This window comes from Zootoca vivipara, chromosome 6, assembly GCF_963506605.1.
Source record: "Zootoca vivipara chromosome 6, rZooViv1.1, whole genome shotgun sequence".
Classification (NCBI taxonomy): Eukaryota; Metazoa; Chordata; class Lepidosauria; order Squamata; family Lacertidae; genus Zootoca; species Zootoca vivipara.
The window spans coordinates 21,442,013-21,466,178 of record NC_083281.1 but is presented as its reverse complement, the minus strand read 5'-3'; the positions used below and the strand labels follow the sequence as shown (position 1 = coordinate 21,466,178).

General features: G+C 46.1%; 2 protein-coding genes across 6 annotated transcripts in view; both read right to left on the bottom strand.

Moving 5' to 3' along the window:
* Positions 1-8,222, bottom strand: part of LOC118086118 (carcinoembryonic antigen-related cell adhesion molecule 5) — a 48,747-nt gene extending 40,525 nt beyond the window's left edge. For 2 of the 4 annotated variants that reach the window (XM_035117393.2, XM_035117394.2), the window contains exons 1-2: positions 7,884-8,216; positions 5,325-5,699 (exon numbers count right to left, since the gene is read on the bottom strand). In XM_035117393.2, the coding sequence (XP_034973284.1) occupies positions 5,325-5,699; positions 7,884-7,950 (442 nt within the window). In that variant the 5' untranslated portion in view covers positions 7,951-8,216. Of the gene's footprint in view, positions 1-5,324; positions 5,700-7,883 lie in introns of all 4 variants that reach the window. The other 2 variants (XM_060275595.1, XM_035117392.2) reach the window with 2 other exon arrangements.
* A 2,582-nt stretch (positions 8,223-10,804) lies between these two features.
* LOC118086119 (uncharacterized) lies at positions 10,805-18,361 on the bottom strand. Of its 2 annotated transcripts, none has more exons than XM_035117396.2 (6): positions 18,017-18,361; positions 16,122-16,493; positions 14,503-14,598; positions 13,407-13,504; positions 12,865-12,906; positions 10,805-11,920 (listed from the first exon to the last, which is right to left on the bottom strand). In XM_035117396.2, exons 1-6 carry the CDS (start codon positions 18,096-18,098, stop codon positions 11,873-11,875), a joined length of 738 nt encoding a protein of 245 aa, XP_034973287.1. In that variant the 5' UTR covers positions 18,099-18,361; the 3' UTR covers positions 10,805-11,872. The 2 variants fall into 2 exon arrangements, with proteins under 2 accessions (XP_034973287.1, XP_034973288.1); XM_035117397.2 differs by having other exon boundaries at positions 13,422-13,504.
* Positions 18,362-24,166: the final 5,805 nt, after the last annotated feature.

Sequence of the window (24,166 nt, the reverse complement as noted above, 5' to 3'; positions counted from 1 at the left end):
TATTAATATTATCCCTCTGCGTGTTGTTCCCAGAAGGACAAGCCACTTTGATGTCATGTGGAAATCCAATTCGGACTTTAACCTGCATTTATTTTATGGTTGTTTCACTCATTGTAAAAAAACAACACACCCTACCACACCTATTGTAAACTTTATATTTGCCACTGGGAAAACGAGAGGAAGTGCTTGGAGGAATTCTGAGGTTTGCATAACTATGCCAAATCTTTATTTAAAAATAACCAAAGGCAGCAAAAAATGCCATGAGGACTAAGCCACCTAATGTTGTTTGTTGGAAAAGAAAGAAAAATGGAAAACAGGGCGGGGAATGAAATGGGGTATTCTAGAGGAGGGCATGGCAGACTGGCAAAGATACTGAACAGGACCATTCCTGTTAGAAGGTGAGGGTAAGCTACAATTTAATCTAATGAGGAACAGAGAGGACAAGGAAGGTGACCAAGGTGCTAGAGTCAGCCAGCAGCGGAGGCGGACTTCTGAACTGAACCGTTGGAACTAGATTTTCATGGATACCGCAACAAAATTTGCACATTGCATTGGCACAGTACAATCACCATATCTTGACTCTCTATCCAAGCACCATGAAGAAGTTCCCTAGAAGCAACCCGGAGAGATCTGAAGAACCAGAAATAAAATAAGACTTTTTTTGTTGAAACCGAACCACCTGAAGAGATGTAAAGGCGGGAGAAGATGCCACAGGACAGAGAAGAAGCAGAGACCGGGACAGGTCCAACGGACGGCGCTTGGAGACAGATACTCACAGAACACTGAAATGTATACGGCATCACTCCTTGCAGTGGAGACTGGGTTGGACACTTGACAGCGATAGTCCCCAGCATCGCTGCGCTTAATGCCATGGATGGTGAGAGTCTGATTAGCATTGGAAAGCTGCATCTGAGAGCTCTCCCTGAGAGGCATTCCATCCCAGAACCAGGCGACACTGACGTTAGGCGAGGTTTTGCAAGTTAAAATGGCAGTCTCGAACTCAGTTAGGAAAGGGAATGGGGAAACAAGCACGTTGGGGCTGGAGAGAATTTCTACAGATGGAAGAGACACAGTGTTATCGTTGCTGAGCTATGTGAAAGCATGAGGAAGGGAACCAAAGATTGCCCCATTTCAGAAGCCGGTTGGTACCCGAGGCAGGAAAAACCAAATGGCAATCGAAATGCTGGTAAAATATAACACCACCACCAGATCATGAATTGCATTCTGATTCTTAATAGCACCCTGGAATTGGATGCCTAAAGTGAGCTGCTTCGTCCAGCATCAGCTCACATCAGCTGCAGGTTGCAACTATCATATCACTGGTTTGAAACCAGAGGGTTGCCAACAGAGAACCATTAACAACAGTTTTTTTTCTCCTACTGAGGCTTGATAGAGATTGGTAGAAACAAATACCCAGCAAATAAACATTTCAGAAATGTATTAACAAAAACAGAAAAGAACAGAGATGCTTCTATAGAGTCTGACAGATGGAGAACACATCTACAATTGACAAGTAATTGAGTATTCAGTGTTTTTTCAGTTCCTATATCCAGCAACAAGTATTCAAGCGCTGTACAAGTGTTTGATCTGATAATATTTCAGTGCTGATTCGCACATGTGCATTCCCAGCATCCCTGTGGATAATGTGTGGGATATCAACAGTCCGATTATTGTCAGACAGCTGGATCAGACAACCATTTTGGCATATTAGCCGAAATAAATAAATAAATAAATGCCCAGCAACTTTGGAAAACCTATAGTTAGCTTTCACAAATCCATGATCTCATTTCGTGCTTCAGAAAACCTCCCTACCAAATATTCAGATTTTTAGAATTCTGAATTCAATTCGTACCTACTCAAGTTTAATACCCTTTTAACAGAATATGACAGCACGCGTTGCAACACTCAGATGAATATAGCTGGTATACTATAGCATATGAAGAAATGTGATCCAAACACACATCAGTGATACATACAGACTGCAGCCTAGGAATCTGTGCATGTGAGAACATGCAGGCAGAGGCGAATTTAGGGGAGCATGACTGCTTTGCTCGCACTGGGCGCTGGGCTAAGAGGGTGCCGCAGGGGGCGTTGCACAGGGCACCCCTGGAATATTAAAACCCAAAGTCCACGCAGGCAACCAAGTTTTGGGAGTCACCTCTGCTAAGTCAAATCAGACCTGTATTTAAATCATCCTGGGGTATTAATACGCCAACTCTGCCATTCAGGAGCAAGCAAAGGCATTTTGGTGCAAAACAAGGAAAAATCCAGTGGAACCCACTGTATAACTAATTAACATGGGGTGCAATGCATCAATAGATTTTCCTGCACCTGTCTCTTTTAAGCATATAGCTCCTGTTCATTGAAATAAGGCCCATGTATATTGTACCCCATGAGTCACTCTTGCTTCTTCTACTCATTTTAAAGACAATGGGTTGCACCCAATGTTAGTCATTCTCAGAGTAGACCCATTGAAATGACATGACTAAATTAGGTCCATTCATTTCAATGGGTCGTTTTCAAGTAGAACTTTGGGTAGACACTGCCATCTTAAAGCATTTCCCTGCTCCCCACCCTTGCAAGCTGTTCACATAAGCACATCTTCATTCATGTCAGATTTGTTTCTGTTTGCACACACATTGGCAAAGTGGGGGTGTCTCTACCCTATGCAAAGGTGTCCAGACCTTAAGGATTCCAACTGGGCTGAGGTTTGAGAAACAACACATCAACAGTAGCATCTTATAACAAAATACAAGATAACATGGGCATTTTGGCCAACGTCATGTGAACATGGATTAAAAAACCCAGCACTGGAAAGGCAGTGTGAGTGCACAGTAAACAGAAGAAGTGTGAACACATCCTTAGTTGGATGTAACTTGCACCACATTTGCCACACCAGTTTTGGCACTTTGGAAAACTCTCTGGTTCAAGCGAGGTGTACATGGAACAAACCCACACCATGACAGCAATGTAAACACCCAACTCCCTTCTCATCATGTCACTTTGGTCATGTGCCTTGGCCTCCATGTGGCCTTAACTCAATGTGCAGATGCTCCACTCGCTTTCTGCAGCTCGGGAGCCTGTTGCATACTAGAACAGGACATGTAAAACAGTGGATTAATTTGCTCCAACATCATTGTATAAAGACACCCCTGGGAAAGTTTCATCAAGGTAACAAGGCAGGATAGCCCCCAGTCCAAAAGAACAGGAAAGAACTGTCCCTTATAGGAACACAGAGAACTGCCTTACAATGCCTTAGTCTATCTAGCTCACTATTGACTACACCAGCCAGCAGTTGCTCTACACAATCTCAGACAAGATTCTCCCCCGAGCCCTACCTGGAAATGTTGGGGACTGAACCTAGGACAATCTACCACTTTGGGGTAGCCCTCCAACCACTTTTGTGCAAGACCAGATGCAGAAAAATGGCAGAGAGTAAAGGTATAGGTAAAGGTGACCCCTGACCATTAGGTCCAGTCGCGGTTGACTCTGGGGTTGTGGCGCTCATCTCGCTTTACTGGCCAAGGGAGCCGGCGTACAGCTTCCAGGTAATGTGGCCAGCATGACTAAGCCGCTTCTAGTGAACCAGAGCAGCGCACGGAAACGCCGTTTAACTTCCCGCCAGGAGCGGTACCTATTTATCTACACTTGTACCTTGACTTACGAACGACTCGACAACCGAATTTTTCGACTTACGAATGGGGCAAATGGCCGCACGCGTATGAATTTCTCGACATCCTAATGGAAACCGCGGCGGTTTTAGATAGGGTTTTTTCGACTTACAAATTTTTAGATGGGGTTGCGACTTACAAATTTTTCCGTTTCCAATGCATTCCTATGGGAAATTGTGTTTCCAATGGCGCTTTTCTACTTACGAATTTTTCAACCTACGAAGGTGCCCTCGGAACGGATTAAATTCGTAAGTCGAGGCACCACTGTTCTTGCACTTTGATGTGCTTTTGAACTACTAGGCTGTCAGGAGCTGTGACCGAGCAACAGGAGCTCACCCCGTCGTGGGGATTCGAACCGCCGTCCTTCTGATCGGCAAGCCCTAGGCCCTGTGGTTTAACCACAGCACCACCAGCGTCCAGAGTGTTGTTGTTTAGTCGTTTAGTCGTGTCCGACTCTTCATGACCCAATGGACCAGAGCACGCCAGGGTACCACCCTACAAATATATATATCAGCCAACCTTATTCTATTGATAACCCAGACACCACTGTTCATTGTTTTTCTTGGCACTCCTGTCTGTGCCATTCACTCAAAATAGAGAACTACTTTTTCCCCTCCAGCAGGTTAGCCAAATTGAATCAACTTCTTTTCAATACCAACAAGCTGGCACAGATCCAAGGAGACTGGTTCACATCCCACATTCAGAAAACCCCATCTTTCCCCTCCAGTTTGGTTAATCTGGAGTCACTAACAATTCCTATTTTTGCATTATAAATCATTAACAACAATCAGGAACTTGATTTCCCCTGTGAGCATGTACTGACTCACAGGGGGAAATGGTGCAGGTCTACGACTCTTTAGCCATCCAGATTGAGCATATAATGGGAATTAACTAATGTAACAGTATATAAGGGTGACCAGTGCAGAGGAATGGGCAAATCTGTCAACTTTGGTTTCTCTTAAGTTTCTAATTTCTCTACTATTCAGTTCTATACATTTCCCCATCAAAACAAATCCTCATGAAAATTAAAAAAATTCAGCAGGATTTTAGTGCGATTTCTTCCAATGTACATAACTTGCTTTGCAATTTTGCCTAACACACACATTATAATGCATTTTTGTATATTATCACAAATGTGCATTCTTCTGCACATTATCTTTCTTATATTGTGTTTTTGGACACATTACTGGGCTGGAGAACTGCAAAATTCAGGTAAGTGTGAATTTCAAAGGGTTGCTGTGTCTCATATTGTTTTGGAAACTGACTTTAAATGTGAACTGTATTGGATCCCCCCCCCCCCAATTCCTACTAATGCAAGTAACAGAGTATAGGGATTTTAAAATATTAATTGGTTTTAAAATGCTTTTAAATGAATATAACTCCCCCCCCCCAAAAAAACCCTCAAACATTTTCCAATTGAACAGCTAAAAAGGCAGTAGCAAGACTAGTGTATTCTGGTATAGTTTTCTGATGAAAAAAATGATTAATTTTGTAGGGCCTCATTCTTGGGGCAGAGGAATTGTGTTTAGGACAAATTCACGAGCTGCCTCTCGCCCCAAGGGGGAAGGCAAAGAATTCTCCACCTCAGAGCTCAGCAGAGGAGAATTTGGGTGCATAAGTAGTAAGGATGACTGGAGAGCAAGTTAATCATACCTGAAACGGTGATGTTTGTAGCCCCTGTGTTGGAAACCACCAAAGATTCTGGTGTAAATGAATAGGTTCCAGAGTCACTTAGCTTTAAATCTGCGATGCGAAGGGAGCAATCTGGGTTCCCAGTCTCCCTGCCAGTGTGGGCAGTTCCATTTTTCTGACCAATAACTGGAGTTAGGAAAAAGGTAAAAATAATGTATTTTTCTTCCATAATTGCCCCTCGGTACCATTTGCAGCTACTAAGCACCTTCAGATCTAAACCTTCTGGTGTCAAAGTGACACTATCTCCTTCTTTCAGCACTTCTGGATAAACTCTGATACTTATTCCAGGTGTCTCCTGGGCTCGAGTCAACAGGAAGCAGGAACTCAGGATGGAGGCTGCAGTGTGGAGAAGAAAAAAAAAGGAAACTTAACTGCAAGCAAAAGACCTGTTCTAGGCAAAAAGAACAGATATCAGCATGTGTAGTAATCATATTCCAAAAGGCCGTCAGGTGATGAAGAAATGCCCCCAAAGTCATGCTGTTATGGGCTTTTACACTATTTCAAAGAGACTTTAGCCCAAAAGAGTGCTGATATAATTACAATGCACACATTAATGAGCATATGAAAAAAGTGAAAAAAATTTTTTTAATATAATGGAGATAATTAAGTCAGCTGTCACACCCCACCTGTGTTCTGAAATAGTATAGTCAAGAAACAGATATCCCGCATGACGTCTCCACTATCTGGAGTTGTGTGCCTGGAAATTCTTGGATCTGGACTGTTTTCACACATTAGCAACACATCCTGTAGAATTCTATCTGTTATATTTTATCTGCATGAATCCGAATGAACTTCAGGAACCAAAAGGTCGCCTTGGAAAATATGACTTTTGAGCCATCTGGCCCCAAAATGGCAACTAAGCCTTCCGCTTTGGCAACTGTAACCTTGGTTTAAGGAGCCATTTGGCGCCTAACATATTTATCTTAGTTTCTAAAACTGCCTCTTTTCCTTAGCCATACTGTACAAGTATTCCATAAACCTCAGCATTATCAGCAAACTTTGCATAGAACTATAACCTTTGCCTTCCTTTTATCTCTTTCACTTTCCATCCCATCCCTGCCATGGGGATGGGAATTCCCATTGGAATTGGTTTAGATCTATGGGCAGGAAAGTCCAAACCAGATGTCACCCAACAGCAACCTCAAAGGAGGATGAGCTCAACAAAGATTGCAGCTCAGGAAAAAGGGAGCCTAACCACCGATCTGGACCATAAAGAAGGCTGATCGCCGAAGAATTGATGCTTTCGAATTATGGTGCTGGAGGAGACTCTTGAGAGTCCCATGGACTGCTAGAAGATCAAACCTATCCATTCTTAAGGAAATCAGCTCTGAGTGCGCACTGGAAGGACAGATCGTGAAGCTGAGGCTCCAATACTTTGGCCACCTCATGAGAAGAGAAGAATCCTTGGAAAAGACCCTGATGTTGGGAAAGATTGAGGGCACTAGGAGAAGGGGACGACAGAGGACGAGATGGTTGGACAGTGTTCTCGAAGCTACGAACATGAGTTTGACCAAACTGCGGGAGGCAGTGCAAGACAGGAGTGCCTGGCGTGCTATGGTCCATGGGGTCACGAAGAGTCGGACACGACTAAACGACTAAACAACAACAACAACCACCCATCTCCCATGTAACTTGACCCTATGGAGAGGGGCTGACTAGGTTATAGGTGCTAGAAGTTCCCTTGATTTGGGTTAGGTAACCCGTAAGACCTAAGAACATAAGGCCAGCCTGACTTCTGGATCAGGACTACTATATTCCAGCATCCTGGTCCCACAGCGGCAAACAGATGCCTCTGGGAAGCCCACATGAGTACAATGACCCTCTCCTGCTCCAGATCCCCAGGGACTGGAATTCAGGGACTGTATTCGACACCAGAGGTAATCTATAGCCAGCCAGTCTAGCAGCCATTGATAGCTTCCTGTTCCATGAAATTGCCTCAACCCTGCAAAAGTATTCAAAAGTTTGTAAGAAGTGGATGCCTTAGGGGAACATTCTCAGGAAGAGGTGGAAAGACAGTAGCTATTCAAGCGCAATTTGCCATGAGCGTGGACCTATGGTGCTAAGGGGCTCTGAAGTCAAAATCAAGAGTGATGCATTGAATAGTCACTAAACATCTGATCACCCCTAGGATCTTGCTCTAATAAATGCAATAAACACAGTAATCATATGAGCTAGAATCGTACAATCATCCCCTCGGTAGCTCAGTTGGTAAAGCACAAAACTCTTAATCTCAGGGTTGTGGGTTTGAGCTTCACACAGGGGCTTGGACTAGATGGCCCTCGGGATCCCCTCCAACTTTGGGACCACGAGGGTCGTCTAGTCCAAACCTCTGCAATGCAGGAATCTCAACACAGAATCATTGTTGCTGGGGAACACAACTACAGGGCAGGCAAGCGGGGTCAGAGAGAGATGCCCCATTCTCCCCCCCCCGTTCCTTTGAGACTCTCCAACTCCCTGGCAAGCAGCGCCCCCCCAATAAATAAATATGTGGCTCTCTTTTAGGGTCCCGGTCGGCCTCACCTGCTAGGAGCGCCGTGTGCCAGGAGTGCCTCCATCCGGGGGGTCTCCATGCCTCTTGCCTGCCCATGGCGGGGCTTCGCTTCGTGGTGTGGCCCTTCGCTTCCAGCTGCTCACCAGCGCCCGGCCGCAGATCTCTGGGTTCTGATCTGCCCGGCTGGAGATCCGGCAACCTAGAGGCGACCCTGCCCTACCCTACCCTGTCTCGCTTGTCCCGCCCTCGGGGGCCGGGCTTGTACCCCGTCTGCGCGCTCCAGCGTCCTCGGCCAGGTAGCGGGATTCGCAGGAAAGGCGCGGCCGTCGGAGGCGGGGAGAAGAGGACTCTGCCCACAACCAGCCAGCGGCCACTGAAGCCTCGATCGGCTCCGCCTTGCCGAGCAGACACTTCCCGTTAGGGGAGCAGGAGGAGGGAGGAGGAAGAGCCGGGGCGCGCCCGTCCCGCCACGTCTGGGAAGCGCAATAGAGAGAGCCGAGGTCGCCCTCCCGCCCGGAAAGGCAGGGCGAGTTTCGGGCAGAAACGTGGGACGGGAGGAAAAGGGGGTCGCCAACCTTCGGGGAACCCTGGGAGCGTCTGCAAGCCTGGGAAACTTTCCCGGCCACACGGCGGAACCGCGCTTGCACCGCTCGGTGCGTGTAGCGCAATTACGCACACGACAACCACACTCACAAACCCACACTTCCAAACCCAAAGCAGTGGCGCCGGCGGACCTACGTTTTTGGGGCCCTTCGCAGCCAACAACGAGCTCTGGGTAGGTCAGTCGGTAGAACATGAGACATTTATTAATCTCAAGGTCATGGGTTCGAGGCGAGCCCGTGTTGGGCAAAAGATCCCTGCATTCCAAGGGGTTGGACCGGCTGACACTCGGGGTCCCTTCCAATGCTAGAGTTCTATGATTCTTCAAGGGGGTTGTTGCCGGACAGATCACCACACCTTTACAACATCTGTGCTACTGACTCTCAAACTTAGGGATTCTTGAAATATATACAACGCAAGATTAACCAATTAGAGTTGTGTGACTCAAATTGGGTCTTCTCAACACAAAAATTTTAATCCAAAATTGCTTCAGGATTAGGGGCCCTGAAACTTAAGCTTCATTAGTTTCATAGTTTCATAGCTGCCCCGAGGTTTGAAAAAAGAGTGTTGCAACTTTTGTCCAAGCTATTTTTTGTATTTTTACTTTTTTGTGTGGTGATCCTCCTGGAGATTGTTGCTGGGGAGAGGATTCTTCCTTCTTTCAAGCTTGATTTGTGCCTGTGGAGGAATGGGGGCAGTGAGACCCTGTGGGCACCAGGGCAGGGCTCTGCAGGGGCACCCAGGGGTGCCCTGCCATTGGCAACCCTGACAGAGCGGTGGTTGAAGACATTTTTGGTGCCTGAGATGGAAAATACATACACACGCACAAATCTCTTGGGATGTTGGCTGCCTGCAGAGCTGGCCCAAGACATTTTGCTGCCTGAGACAAAGGATAACATTCTTCCCTACCTTATTCCTTGAAGACGACTAGGATGGCAACCAAAGCTGGTGATGGGACAAGATTAGGGTTTGGGCCTCCAAAAAAAGACCCCTCTCCAAATTGCAAAACAACAACAAAAACTGTTGGGATACCGAATTAATTTCTGCATACATCATGAAAACAACTGAATCGATAAGGCACTAATTGCATCTCGTGAAATGCATTTAAATGCCCCATCATTTGAGGAGGTATTTAGTGATGACAACGCCTCTTGATTCAGGCAATGCAGTTAAAATGGTTTCCTGAGCACTTAATGTGTGCTCTGTATTAATGGGGAAGCACCAGTACCCATTAAGCATTCTCGCAATATACTTCATAAAAACACAGCATTGCAAATAAACAGCCCACAAGCTGAGCCTGTTGTTGGCTGTGGTGGTGCTATATATCACATCCCACGCTTTCTCCAAGGAGCTCTGGACGGTGTGTCTGGAATTACTCCATCTTATCCCTACGACAACCCTGTGAGATAAATTAGGCTGAGATAGGAATATTTGCTGGAGACCACCCACTGACTTTCAAAACTGAGATTGGATATTTTCTATCAACTCCCCAACACCCTGTTTTTTTTAATATGGGATTCTGTGTCCCTCTAGTGGCTGTTCAGGAAATGGCAGTCTCTTCTTTGAGAGGACTTTCCCTCTCATTGGGGCAGCAACAATCTCTCATCTCCTTGGAGACTTAACTTTTCATAGAGAAAATTAAGCTCAGCTCCTTTAACAGGTACTTGCGCTGTGGAATATCATATAGTTTGCCCCTGACCACCGGGTTCAATGGCAGGAACTTGGTCCAGTGCCTTAGCCAGTGGAACAGGAGTCTGACTCTGGTCACTGATAGACTCTAGGGCAGCCACCCCCAAACTTCGGCCCTCCAGATGTTTTGGACTACAATTCCCATCATCCCTGACCACTGGTCCTGTTAACTAGGGATCATGGGAGCTGTAGGCCAAAACATCTTGAGGGCCGCAATTTGGGGATGCCTGCTCTAGGGTCATAGAATCTCAGAATCATAGAATTGTAGAGTTGGAAGGTACCCCGAGGGTCATCTAGTCCAACCCTCTGCAATGCAGGAATCTCAACCAAAGCATCCAGGACGGGTGGCCATCCAACCTCCTCTTATGACATGGATGGACTAAGTTCGTCTTCCTTCCTTCACTTCATGCCTTGTCTTTGGCCAGTGTTAATGTCAGCAGCGGTTAAGTTCTCTATAGATAATTTGTCTCACCACGTTGGCAGGTGTTCGGCTGAGAGCACAGTTAAGTTGATGGGTGGTAAAGAAAGGTAAAAAGCAAACTAACAAATAAAACTAGGCTGGAAACCAGATGAAAAAGGACTTGGGTTAATCCATTTCACCCGGGAACCAAGTTGCCAGGACACTTGCCAAAGCACTTTGACAAAGGCTGATTTTGGGGGGGACCTGAAGTTAAACCCTCCTGGATGGATGACCTTACTCAGAAATTTATTCTGCTGAGTTTCAAGAAACTCTCTCAATACATGCAATGATGTGCCCCCTGGTGGTGATTCAGGAAATTTCCTTTATTTTTTAATTGCATCTACCAGCAGCTTTATTGATTTATTTAAAAGCATTTCCAAAGTGCTTAAAATCTGTAAGCGGTGCACTATGTTCTCTCTCTCTCTCTCTCTCTCTCTCTCTCTCTCTCTCTCTCTCTCTCTCTCTCTCTGAAATACTATCCCAAACAAATAAAACAGTATAAATAAATAAGCAAATGAAACAGAGATTCTGGGGTTATGGGTTGGAGAAGGCCTGGGCAAAGCGTTGTGAACTTAAGAGATCATCTTCCTTCATTTCGATCCTCATCAACTGGATATACCATGGGGCATGTTCTTACACCACCAAGAAAGGAGGTAGTTGACCCATTAGCCAGGGCTGGCCCTTCCATTGGGCAGAGTGAGATAGCAGCCTCAGGCAGATGATTTGAAAGTATAACAAATTGCTAATTAGCTAATTACTTATTGCTGCCAAGAAGGAAGAAATTTTGCAAGCTCAACAACTTTGCCCCCCAAAAGCTCAACAACTCTTGTTGTCTCAGGCAACAAATTATTTTGTCCATAGCAAAAAAATGGAATATGGTTTTCTGTTTCTTTAATCCAGAGCTGTTGGCTGGATCTGATGGTGGTTGGAGTCAAAAACATCTGGCAGGCACCTGGTTGGCAAAGGATGCCATGAGCTATATTTGCAGATTCAGCCACTGGCCACACAAGTAACAGTTTCACGAATTTCATGGCCATTATAGGGAGAGCTTCCCAGAGTAGGGCATTGGAAGCTACTTTGGGCAGATTCAGAGCTAGCTCAGTACTTTGATTCCAACTGGATCTCCAAGGTCTCAGGCAGTTCTTCCTTTGCCCTTCCACAAGATCCCTTTAACCAGAGAAACAGGGGGCTGTACTTTGGACTTCCAGGGCGTGCCCTTCCATTGAAGCTCCAAGTCAGAAGTAAAACGGACGTTGGTGGGTTCATGCATTACCAGTTTGGCTGGTTATACATTGCCTGGTTTCTCTGTTGGAGGGCCTGAGGACGAAATGGAGCTGCATGAGACAGAAGCACTGAGAGCAAAGCTTTTTTTTTTTTAACCTGGGCATCCTGGGAAGTTGGCCACTGAGGGTGGATGGCCATCTGTCAGGGAGTCTCTAGTATTGCAGGGGGTTGGACTAGATGACCGTTTGGGTCCCTTCCAACTTTACAGTTCCACGAGCCTATGATTCTAACCGTGGAGGCACCACACAGCCAGCCATATTAATAGCCATGAATAGACTTTATCTACCATAAAATTGTCCTGAGTCTTTGACAATTGAGCAGGAAGAGGGAATCTTTTAAACTAATACTTTAATTATTTATTTTAAGGCTCTTTTAAGTTCCTAAGGCAAACAACTTTTAACCAAGAAGGGAAGAGGAAGGGAAAGGCATCAGTGTGGAAAGCAGGGAGGGGGGAACCTGAATCCATACAGTCATACCTCGGTTTAAGTACGCTTCGGTTTGAGTACTTTCAGTTTAAGTACTCTGCAGACCCGTCTGGAATGGATTAATCCACTTTCCATTACTTTCAATGGGAATGTTCACTTCAGGTTAAGTACAGACTTCCGGAACCAATTGTGTACTTAAACCAAGGTACCACTGTATTTAGAACAAATCCCTCATCGGCTTGGATGTTAAGGTGTTACTTTACAAGGTCAGCATATGTGGAGGAGGTGTTTGCATACATGTCTGAAAGTTTCTGCCTCTCTGATTCTGCTGGGGCTCGGGGACTTCAGGCCAGGTAAATAAGGACCACGGACAGCTCCCAGTCAACCATGTTGCTGAGTTAAAGAGGATGTTGTTTCAGCCAGAGACCAAAGTCATCGGAGGACTTTGTTAGGGCCTTTCCTTCCAGTGGCTCTGTCCCTTTGAGAGAGGAGATCACATGGGATCACATGTCTTTTCTGAGAGAAGGATAAATGTGATGGAACTTCACCTACCTGGTACATGTGGATGGGATCAGAGGAGCTGTCAGACTTGACCTGGATTTAATACAAACAACAATAATAGTAATGATGCTTAAGACCAGTTCTTGGTTATTAAGCAATAGCACCAGTAGCAGGGGCTGATGAGCTGTTGAGCCCAGACAGGGCGTTAGTGCTGAATTCTGAATATTGCTAGTTCTAATAGCAAACTTGAGAGCTGTGTGGCAACAGAAATTGAACCAAAATGGATCCGTTGAGAAATGAAGGAGGGTATCAACAGGCTTAGGTGAACCCTGGGGAGATGCAGGCTTGCAAAACATTTTTTAACGTCCCCAAAGGAGGGCGGCCTCCCTTTTAGAAAGCCAATTTTGTGTGTCCCAATCCCACTCTCTTTGCTGAGTTGTCAACTGCTAATCCTTTTCCTGCCTTGCTGATTGTATATATTCCTTGGGGCAGGGCCCTTGCAACCCTTTCATGTTCTTAAATGGATTGCCTGCTTGAAAACAAACTTGGAATAGGATTTGGCAGTGCAAACGGCTTCTCTCACTATACCTCACCTGTCCAGGTCTCACCTGTCCAGAAAAGAGAACATCATCAGGTAAAGGAGGCTCAGATACAACTTGGGCAGAAGTCTTAAATCTCAGACGGCAGGCCCCTGAAGGAGGGAGAAAAGTTGGAATCAAACCTGAACATTCACCCTACACAGTGCTTTGCTTTTATGTTTTTTCTTTATCATAAGGGATGATATTGGGGTAAAGAATTGGGATGATAGAAGCAGAACTGATTTGGAGTGGGATCTGTCAGAAAATTAAAAGGGGAATAAATGAATGGAAGAGGGACTTAACTGAAGGTGTGTGTGTGTGTGTGTGTGTGTGTGTGTGTGTGTGTGTGTGTGTGTGACATGGATGGCTTACATGCTCTAGTTATCTCCTGCTTGGATTACTGCAATGCGCTCTACGTGGGGCTACCTTTGAAGGTGACTTGGAAACTACCAACTAATCCAGAATGCGGCAGCTAGATTGGTGACTGGGAGCGGCCGCCGAGACCACATAACACCGGTCCTGAAAGACCTACATTGGCTCCCAGTACGTTTCCGAGCACAACTCAAAGTGTTGGTGCTGACTTTTAAAGCCCTAAACGGCCTCGGTCCAGTATACCTGAAGGAGCATCTCCACCCCCATCATTCAGCCTGAGATCCAGCTCTGAGGGCCTTCTGGTTGTTCCCTCACTGAGAGATGTGAGGTTACAGGGAATCAGGCAGAGGGCCTTCTCAGTAGTGGCACCCACCCTGTGGAATGCCCTCCCCCCCATCAGATGTCAAGGAAATAAACAACTATCTGATTTTTAGAAGACATCTGAAGGCAGCCCTGTTTCAGGAAGTTTTTAATGTTTGAAGTTTTTATTCTGTTTTTAGTCCTCTGTTGGGAAACCCAGCCAGATGGGTGGGGTATAAATAATAAAAATATTATTATTATTATTATTATTATTATTATTATTATTATTATTATTGTTTGGCATTAATGTTAGCACAAACACATTTTATGCACATTTGTTTCTGCAGACCCTGTGTCCCCGCCCTGTCCAGCAATTCCCCTGGGCTCCAGTAGTTGGCGACAGGAGCCAGGCACCTGAGGCTTCCAACATCTTACTCACAGAATAAGACACAAAGCAGTGTTCCAAACAACATCAGCCCAACCAGAGACCCAACGACAATCCGAGATACGACTCCTGCTTCCAGCAGAGCAGAATCTGGAACCAGAAAGAAGGTTTTGAGGAACTCAGCAATCGCAGCAATAAGGACCAGCATTCATCTGGCTGACTGCCTTTTTTCAAACATATCAAGGCCTTCGAGGTGAATGGAGGAAAGAATAACATAGCCATGATGCAAAACACAGAAATGAAAGAATCTCCTATTTTAAAAGCCAGACAACCCAGGCCCTGCAGTTTCCCACCCAGAGCAGGCGCTTCCATGGATCTGTTCCTTAAGTGAAGGTTGGTAATAGGCAATGGCCGAGTTTCCTTCCATCTGCTGACCCTGAGGACTAGTATCAAGTAACCTATCTGAGCAGGAACTCTTCCTTCCTTTTGACTTTGCTGGTTCCACCATTTTTATTATTAATCAATTAATTAAATTTATTAACCACTCTTTATCCGTAGATCTCGGGACGGTTCACAACATAAAATAACAATATAAAAAACCCACAAAATAAGAACAAACTAATAATTTCCCCCTCCTACAACACATTTAAAAGAGCATCGGATGCCAATCAGCCAAAGGCCTGCAGGAAGAGGGACGTTTTTGCCTGGTGCCTAAAGGTGTATATAGAGCAACGCGGGTGGCGCTGTGGGTTAAACCACAGAGGCTAGGGCTTGCCAATCAGAAGGTCGGTGGTTCGAATCCCCGCGATGGAGTGAGCTCCCATTGCTCGGCCCCAGCTCCTGCCCACCTAGCAGTTCGAAAGCACGTCAAAGTGCAAGTAGATAAATAGATACCGCTCCGCCGGGAAGGTAAATGGCGTTTCCGTACGCAGCTCTGGTTCGACAGAAGCGTCTCAGTCATGCTGGCCACATCACCCGGAAGCTGTACGCCGGCTCCCTTGGCCAGTAAAGCGAGATTAGCGCCGCAACCCAAGAGTCATCCATGACTGGACCTAACAGTCAGGTGTATTATATATATTATATATACCTTTAAAGGTGTATAATGAAGGCGGCAAATGAACTCTTTCAGTTGGGGTCTTGTGCTTGGCTCGAGTCAAGCAAAACCTGCGGATTGTGATTGCCACGTGAGAGGGGTTTAATAAGGGGGGAAGAGACCTTACCCTCAATCAAAAGGCCCATTTTATGCAGTTACCACCACCCAGGGGAACTTCCAGACCCACCATGTTGTGCTAGGAATTATGGAATTACAGCAGGAACCCTTATTAAAAGTAGCTGCCTTCAATACCTAAACCTAAACATTCTTCTTCTTCTAATTCTCCGTGATTTGCTTGCAGTTAATGAACCCAGCAGTTATGACATGGCTTCTTCTTGGAGACAGTTGTGCTGGGGGAAAGTTCTCTCAACCAGCAGATATGCTCAGAGACCTAGCCAGAAGCTGCTTAGAGGATGGGTGTGTTTCATGCCGGAGAGCTCTAAGTTTGCACTCCCTGTTTCAAATCCCAGAGGTCCTTCTGTTCTCAACGTATAGGTTCCAGAGTCATTTGGCCCTCGAAGCTCAGCAGAGATTTGGGTGCATAAAAGGTCAGAATGACTGGAGAACAAGCTAATCATACCTGGGACGGTTATATTGATAGCCCCTGTTCTGTGTTCCAGAGGTCCTTCTGGTTCCAGTGTGTAGGTTTCAGAGTCGCTTGGTGTTAAATCTGTGATGTGAAGGGAACAGTCTCTTCTCCCAGTCTCCCTGTCAGTGAAGGCAGATTCATTTTTCTGTGAAATCACTGGAGCTAGGAAATAGGTGAAGATTCGATTTTCATCAGCACTCGACCCTCGATACCATTTGCAGCTACGAAGTGTGGTCACATTAATATCTCCTGGTGTTAAAGTGACACTCTGTCCTTCTTGCAGTATTTCTGGTTCGACTTTGATAGGTATTCCAGTCTTGGCCTGGGCTTGAGTCCAGAGGAAGCAAGAACTCAGGATGGAGGCTGCAGCATGAAGGGTGGGAAGAAGAGCAAAAGCATGTCCCCGTATTATAATTCCTTTTTAACAATTTATTTATTTGGTTTTTCAGATTAAAATGTTACAGTCACATATCTGACATACAGCATAAAAACATGATTCCAAAGAATCTCCTGGAATTCTCTCCTTTCTTTTGTGGGTCCTGTTGTTAATCATTTCCTCCTACATCTTTTATGATAATCCAAATCTTCTACCTCTCCACTGTATCCAAGATTCACCATTAAACTACAAGTGATATTCCAATCCTACTAACGATTTTAACTGTTTGCAATGGTATTTAAGACAAGTTATAAATTTTCCCCATTCCTTATTGCAATTTTGGTCTTCCTGATTTCTGATTCTTCCGGTCATTTTAGCCATTTAGGCAGAATCCATCAACTTGGGTGGATGTCATTCTTCTCTGGTAGGGACTTCATCTTCTTTCCACCTCTTTCCATTATAATTTCTTAGTTTATATGTCACTTAATGCTAAAATAGGCTTCTAAGTGGATTATAGGTTATAAAAACAAATTGCACAAACATTGAAATGTGAGCATTCACAATTCAAGTACACAATAAAACAATTCCCTATGTGCGTGTGTGGTTGTTATATTTATTATTATATTTATTTATAGTCTGGCTTTCCCCCCAGACTAGGACTCAAAAGCTACAAACATAGAAAAGATAATCATTAAAAGATAATTAATCACACACACATTTATGATCTATTAAAAACAGAGATAATAACTATAAAAACATCGCAGCACCATCCCTTTCCTTAAGAACAGTCAGTTCCTAAAAGGCTGTTGGAATAAGGAAGGAAGGACCAGGAAGAAACCGGTTTAACTTCTCTAGGAAAGGAGCTCCAAAATTTGGGAGCAGCCACAGAGAAGGCTCTGTCCTACATCTCAACCAAGATTGGCTGTGAAGGGGGCAGGACTGAGAAAAGGGCCTCCTCTCAAGAGTATGTTATGGTTTTTCAAAGTTATATGTAAACAACCCTGTGCTCTTCAGATGAAGAACGGTATATAAATTAATTTTTTTAAAAAAATGTGATTGTGTGTGTGAGTCTGTGTGTGTCCTGCTCATTGCTGGACTGCAGCCCCCAAAGAACTTCCGAGAGTAGCTTAAGCAGTCAGCCCCTCTTCAGAGGCACCTCTGGGAATTGTAGTTTTGAGAGGGGAAATAGAAGTCACCTGACAACACTCGGCACCCTTAACAAACCACACCTCCCAGAATCCTTTGGGGGAAGCCATGATGGTTTAAAGTGGTATCACAATGCCTTAAATGTATGTTGTGAATGTGGCCTGTCACCCTTAGAGAGATCAAAACCTCTTTCCATGCTATCAGATAGCAGATGGTGAAATGTGGGGAAATTGGTGACTGGAGCTGTGCAGTCAGCCACCAAAGACTAGCCACCCTCCAGCAAAGGACAAATCGAAACCCAGCACCTATTTCCCCTCCCCCTTTGTGTCTCCTTCCTCCTATTTAGGGTCCCTATCCATCTCACCTTTGAAGAGTGTGGCCTGCCATAAACTCTTCTTCCCCAGCGAAGCCCAAGCACAGTACGGCAGCTTCTCCCGCTTCCTCATTTCAGACTTTGATCCAGAGGATGCTCCCCTCGGCTGACTCCTGGATTCGTCTTCTCTTTCTGGTGCTCCTGTGTTTCCTGCTTCTGTGCTGGGCAAGAGCCCCCAACGGGCACAGAGTAGGGTAGGGAACTTGGCAACAGAAGCCCACACCTCACATCTCTCTCTGTGCCAAAGCTAGCCAGCCAGGTGACAGGCTGTGGGGCAGAGACCAGAGCTGAGGCATGGCTTCTGGCTGTGGCAGAAAGGGGAAGGAAGAAAGGAGGAGGCCCTACCCAGAAGGGATGAAGAAAAGGCAGGCAAACTTCCTTCCCTTGGCCCCACTTGAAGGTCAAAAGTTGGAGGGAGGGACTTGTTCTCAGTTCCTTCTTTTCACGAAAGCTCACAGCAGAGCTCAAGATACCGACTGGCAGGGGCGTAGGAAGATAGGGGCGGTGCGCCCTGAGCGACGCGATCCCAGGGGCACCATTGCTGCTGCCTGCCCGCCGCCCAAAACGTGCACCCTGCCCCAAAACACGCGCCTCGCCACTGCGCACAGTGTGCCCCGCCCCCCAAAGCGTGCCATGTTGTGCACCCCGCCCCAAAAATGCATGACGTGCCGCACCCCCAGAACACGCGCCATGTCACTATGGGCAGTGTGCCTGCTCTCCGCCCCCGGTGACGGAGCATGAAGCTCCGCTGCTGCCGACTGGGACCTCAATCCTAACCCCACTTAACATGGGAATGTGCCCCACTGAATTCAGTAGGACTTACTCCTGAGTAGGCATGGTTAAGCTAGCAGACTTATATGCCCTGCACCCACAAATAAGCTTTTGGCCACCCCGTATCATCGACTGCCATGAGCAGGTGACTGTCCCTTCCCTTGACATCCCATTATCTCCGATCAAGACTGTTGTCTTTGTGCAATGCTCTCTTCATACACAATGATCCTAGGTGGCAATTGCAAATAAGGAGTGTCAGGGAGCCAACAAGGAGAGCAGGTCTTTCGCAGATCAGAGGAAAAGAGTGAAGCGCTTGGCTAACAGTTTCTTTATTAAGGAAAGCAGAAGAAAGAGCACACTGGGACTTCGAAAGGTTGCGAGAAGAATGGCAAACCAAACTGTTGAACTATGCCGAAATGGCAAGACTGATTGGAAAACTCAGGAACCAAGAAGTGTGGGGGTGTACATATGGACTTCTTTGTACAAGGCACGGTTTATTGGGGGGCAATCCATCAAGTGATTTACCACAGGACCACAGGACCACTGGCACCAGTCTGTCTGTTTACACATCTTCCTTGTTGGCATGAGTGATGTATAAGTTAAAGGTTAATGTATATTTACGAGGGGAAAATGCTTAATAAAGAGGCTGAGGTTGAGAGAGATCTCTGCACTTCCCTGCATACCTTTTGCATCTGCGGATCCCTGTCTGTCTCAACTTATTCGCACCATTGCCGGCTGGTTCTCCGACAAAGAAGGCCAAAACTTTAATAAAGAATGGGATTTTTTTTTTTTTACAATTTACTTGAGAGACCACTGTAAGCGGATGAAAACATTAGCAGGATTGCAATAATACTTGTAATGTAGAAATTACTATGGACAAAATGGAGAGACATAAAACGTGGATGATGAAATAATATGCAATTGAAAAGGCTGATAACAGGACCCATGGAGGGGAAGGTAGGAAGCCTAGAGTTTCGGAGAAATCTCTAAATATGGATATGCATTTGGTATTGTTATCTTACTCTTGTAAAATCAAAGAAAAATTATTATTTTTAAAATAAGAGACTTCCAAAGGTTGCTTCTGAGTGAAGCTGTTGTCTGGGTGAAGAAGGCTTGTAGCTCCCCCTCCACTCCCTAGCCCTCTGCACCAGGCCCCTTCCTTTGTCTACAGAGAGCTCCGAGGGACCCTCTCTATGTCAGCCTGGCTCTCTGCTCAGCAACATGCAACAAATGCCTTGTTCTGGGAGTGGGGGACGGACGGACTGCAAGTTGTCAGCAGAGAAGCTGTCAGAGTAGCTCTGTGGTGGAGCCTCCAAGGAGGATTCCTGTTCCTGCCTCTGGTATTTCCCAGCTTTTCCCCTCCTCTGGGGTATTGCCGGCTTCCCCCACCTCTCTTCATCTAGCCCAGGCACCCCCAAACTCGGCCCTCCAGATGTTTTGGGACTACAATTCCCATCATCCCTGACCACTGGTCTTGCTAGCTAGGGGTGATGGGAGTTGTAGTCCCAAAACATCTGGGAGTTTCGGGGTGCCTGATCTAGCCAGTCCCTGACAAGGAGCTGGGGTTTGTATCCCAAGTGAACTACTGGGTCGCCCTCAACCATATACCCATGACTCCATGAGGGTCCTCCTTTTGAGGTGGCATCAACTTAAACCCAGTCCCAAGGCACAAGACAACAGACTCCTTTGAATGGCATGGTAAGCCAAACTACAGTTTACTGGGAGCATGTGGGTGTGGGCTCTTGGAGGGGAGCTCATGAACGCTTTGCTCCTCCCTGGTCCTTCTTTTGCCCTTGCCACGCTGAGTTAACCCAAGATTTGTCTTCGCATCTCATTCAAATCTCTAAGCTGCAAACCATTTAGCACCCCTCTTCCCTTTCCACCCAGCAGATACCACAACGCTGGAGAAACATGGAAGATAAACTGTTTGATTCCCTTTGACACACCCCACTCTCTCTTACAGCCTGCTGTGTCCTCGCTTGCTTCACCAATCTGCACCTTGATGCTTCTGTCATTGTCAGGGACTGGGCAGAGGAGGAATGGTGGAGACCGCCTCCCCATCCTGACCCTTCCAGGGAGGAGGAAGAGGAAGACAGTCTACAACAGGGGTTTGAATTGGGTTGCAGCTCAGAGGCAGATGAGGAGAAAAGTTGGGAAATCATGGGAGAGCCAGAACAACATCCGGCTGACACATTGCCATTAGAAAACAGTGTTTTAGGAAACAGTGTTTCCGTGCGCTCTGGTTTCCATCATGGTGTCCCGTTGCGCCAGAAGTGGTTTAGTCCTGCTGGCCACATGACCCGGAAAGCTGTCTGTGGACAAATGCCGGCTCCCTCAGCCTGAAAGCGAGGTGAGCGCCACAACCCCATAGTCGCCTTTGACTGGACTTTACTGGCCAGGAGTCCTTTACCTTATCTTTTTTACCTTCCATTAGAAAACATTCAAGACCTGTCATCTCCCAGAACCTTGTGAGCCTTAAAAGTAGGAGAGCAAAGAACTCAAAGACAGAGGGCACGTAGCAGCACCCGTAGAGATGGTGAGAATGACAAATGAGGAAGTGGGAGAGACTGAGGGTGGAGATTCACTCGGGACAATGCTATTGTCCAAGAGGCTGGGTTCTATAACCTCTCTAGCACCTCTAGCATCTAGATTCAGGGAAGTAATAGTACCACTGTGTCCATTTCTGGGCACCACAGTTCAAGAAGGATATTGACAAGCTGGAACGTGTCCAGAGGAGGGCAACCAAAATGGTCAAAGGCCTGGAAACAATGCCTTATGAGGAACGGCTTAGGGAGCTGGGTATGTTTAGCTTGGAGAAGAGAAGGTTAAGGGGTGATATGATAGCCATGTTCAAATATATACAGTCGTACCTCGGGTTACAAGCACCTCTGGTTACGAACTCCACAAACCTGGAAGTAGGAGTTTGCAGAAGCGGCGCGTGCGGTTTGCGCATGCGCAAAGCAGAAAAATCATGGAAATTGCGCTTTGCGCATGCACAAAATGGCGCTTCAGGTTACGACCATTTTGGGTTATGAACTGCGTCCCGGAACGGATCATGTTCGTAACCCGAGGTACCACTGTAAAAGGATGTCATATAGAAGAGGGTGAAAGGTTGTTTTCTGCTGCTCCAGAGAAGGGGACATGGAGCAATGGATTCAAGCTACAAGAAAGAAGATTCCACCTAAACATTAGGAAGAACTTCCTGACAGTAAGAGCTGTTCGGCAGTGGAATTTTCTGCCAAGAAGTGTGGTGGAGTCTCCTTCTTTGGAGGTCTTTAAGCAGAGGCTTGACAGCCATCTGTCAGGAATGCTTTGATGGTGTTTCCTGCTTGGCAGGGGGTTGGACTGGATGGCCCTTGTGGTCTCTTCCAACTCTATGATTCTATGACTCTCTCTGTAAATAATGAAATAAAAAAGGGATGTAAGAAACTTTTCCTTGTCTTTATACTTTCCTGGGCAACCAGCTGGCACCCACTAACAGCATCCTGACAGTCATCTCATTGTAGACTGGATTTTGTGGGTTAATCTGGAGAAACTGATGTGTGTGTGAGGACCAATGGCTTTACCCAACAGAGGGGAAATCACTATCCCTTTGCCGCTACAAATCCCCTACACACACTTCAAGCCCTCATGTCTCCACCTGACATATCCATCCATGGGGCAGTTTCAAATTCACATGAGCAAAAGAGTAGCTGGAGCCTAAAGCCAGACTGGAAGGCAAAGGGCGTTGCTGTCTTGTTGGAGATGTTGCCAGTCCAGCAAGAGGGGAGAACTGCTAGTCCACGGGTCTGGCCTGGCCCCCAAGCAAGCTTTTATGCCTCCTCAAAAAAGGATGAGCTCAGAAGCATCTGGAGTCAGATGGAGGCATCAGGAGCCAAGGTCCTCTCCTGTCCGGCACTGGACGCAACTGCCGCACCAGCCTGCTTCCCAGTGCACACTTTCCCGGATATTGAGCGCTTTCTTCGCCGGTGCCTGAAATCCAGCTCCCTCAAGGAGGGCTTGTGGTGTCTGGGGTAGTGACACCAAAACTTGAGGGACAGGAGAAAGAGGGGACGTTTGGCACAGCCAGGAAGTGAAACAATGGCCTGACATGCTGAGGAGAAAAGAGATACAAACCATTGCTAGCTTTCCCCCACCCAGTTATGAGGATGAAGCAGCCTCTTTCTCGGTACGCACACAAGTCACAGCAAGAACTGAGGCCTCGTCTGTGAACCACTTGGTCTCACTGCTAAAACTTTTTATTACACCAGGCGACTGTGTGCCTATGTGGGAGAATTCTACATTCTTCCCCAAAACAATCCAGGCAAAGGAGGTGAGTCATAGGAGATGTTTGCACTGAGGAGACCACCAGGGGAGAATTATCCCTGATCATTTCTGCTTGATTTCTGAGCATATTATGTTGCTTTCCAATGGCCGGACGGCTCCTGACTCTGACTGAGGAGGGCGGTTGGCCTTGAAGGCTAGTGTTGAATATTGTATGTCCTCTTCACCCTGCAAGAGACCATAAGAAGGAGTCAGTGGGACCAAGAGGAGGTTCAAATGGATTGCGGTGGGGGGGGGCTGTATTGGGGCAGCACTTTTGAGTGTTTATTGCAAGGCCGTTCCCTGGACTTCTAGCTTTCGCTGAATTTTTCAAAAGCAAACACGATGACACAACAGAGCACACAACTTTCTACTTGCAAGGTTATAAGGGAAAACATGCAATCAATAATCGATTTGTTATCCAGGAAACATCAAACTTGATCCCACCTTCCAATAATCCAGCCAGCGAGCGAGTGTAAAGGTGTCAGGGTAACAGCCAAGCTCTAGATCCTTCCTTTTAAATATATTTTTCAATTTCACTTAAAAAACACAACGAACACATAAACTCAACAAATTCATAGGTACATAGTATTGTTGAATACATATATACTTCACACAACATCAATATTATGAATACCAGCATTGGTATTTGATTTAACATTTTTTCCTGGTACTTCTTTTGCAGATTGTATCAATTTTGTCAATGGTTCAGCATACAAAAAATGCAAAAGTGAAAGGGGGGCTTCTGCCTCCTCAAAAATGATTTCAGGAATTTATTTATATTTGTTCGTTTATATATAAAACCGTGCATGGGTCTTCAGAAACAGCTTTGATATTTTCCAAGAAAGGAACACCAGTACAGTGGTACCTCGAGTTACAAACGCCTCAGGTTAGAAATGCTTCTGGTTACAAACTCCGCTAACCTGAAAGAGTTTCCTCGAGTTGAGAACTTTGCCCCAGGATGAGAACGGAAATTGTGTGCCGGCGGCGCAGCGGCAGCAAGAGGCCCCATTACTGAAAGTGTGTCTCAGGTTAAGAACTGTTTCAGGTTAAGAACGGACCTCTGGA

Excerpts from the sequence above, each read along its gene's own strand:
- LOC118086119 (XM_035117396.2), bottom strand. The coding sequence starts at position 18,098 with ATGAGGAAGCGGGAGAAGCTGCCGTACTGTGCTTGGGCTTCGCTGGGG. Across the intron at positions 13,505-14,502 it reads ACTGCTTTGTGTCTTATTCT|GGGCCTGCCGTCTGAGATTT; the intron begins GTGAGTAAGATG and ends TCCCTCCTTCAG. Across the intron at positions 12,907-13,406 it reads GACAGGTGAGACCTGGACAG|GTCAAGTCTGACAGCTCCTC; the intron begins GTGAGGTATAGT and ends TATTAAATCCAG.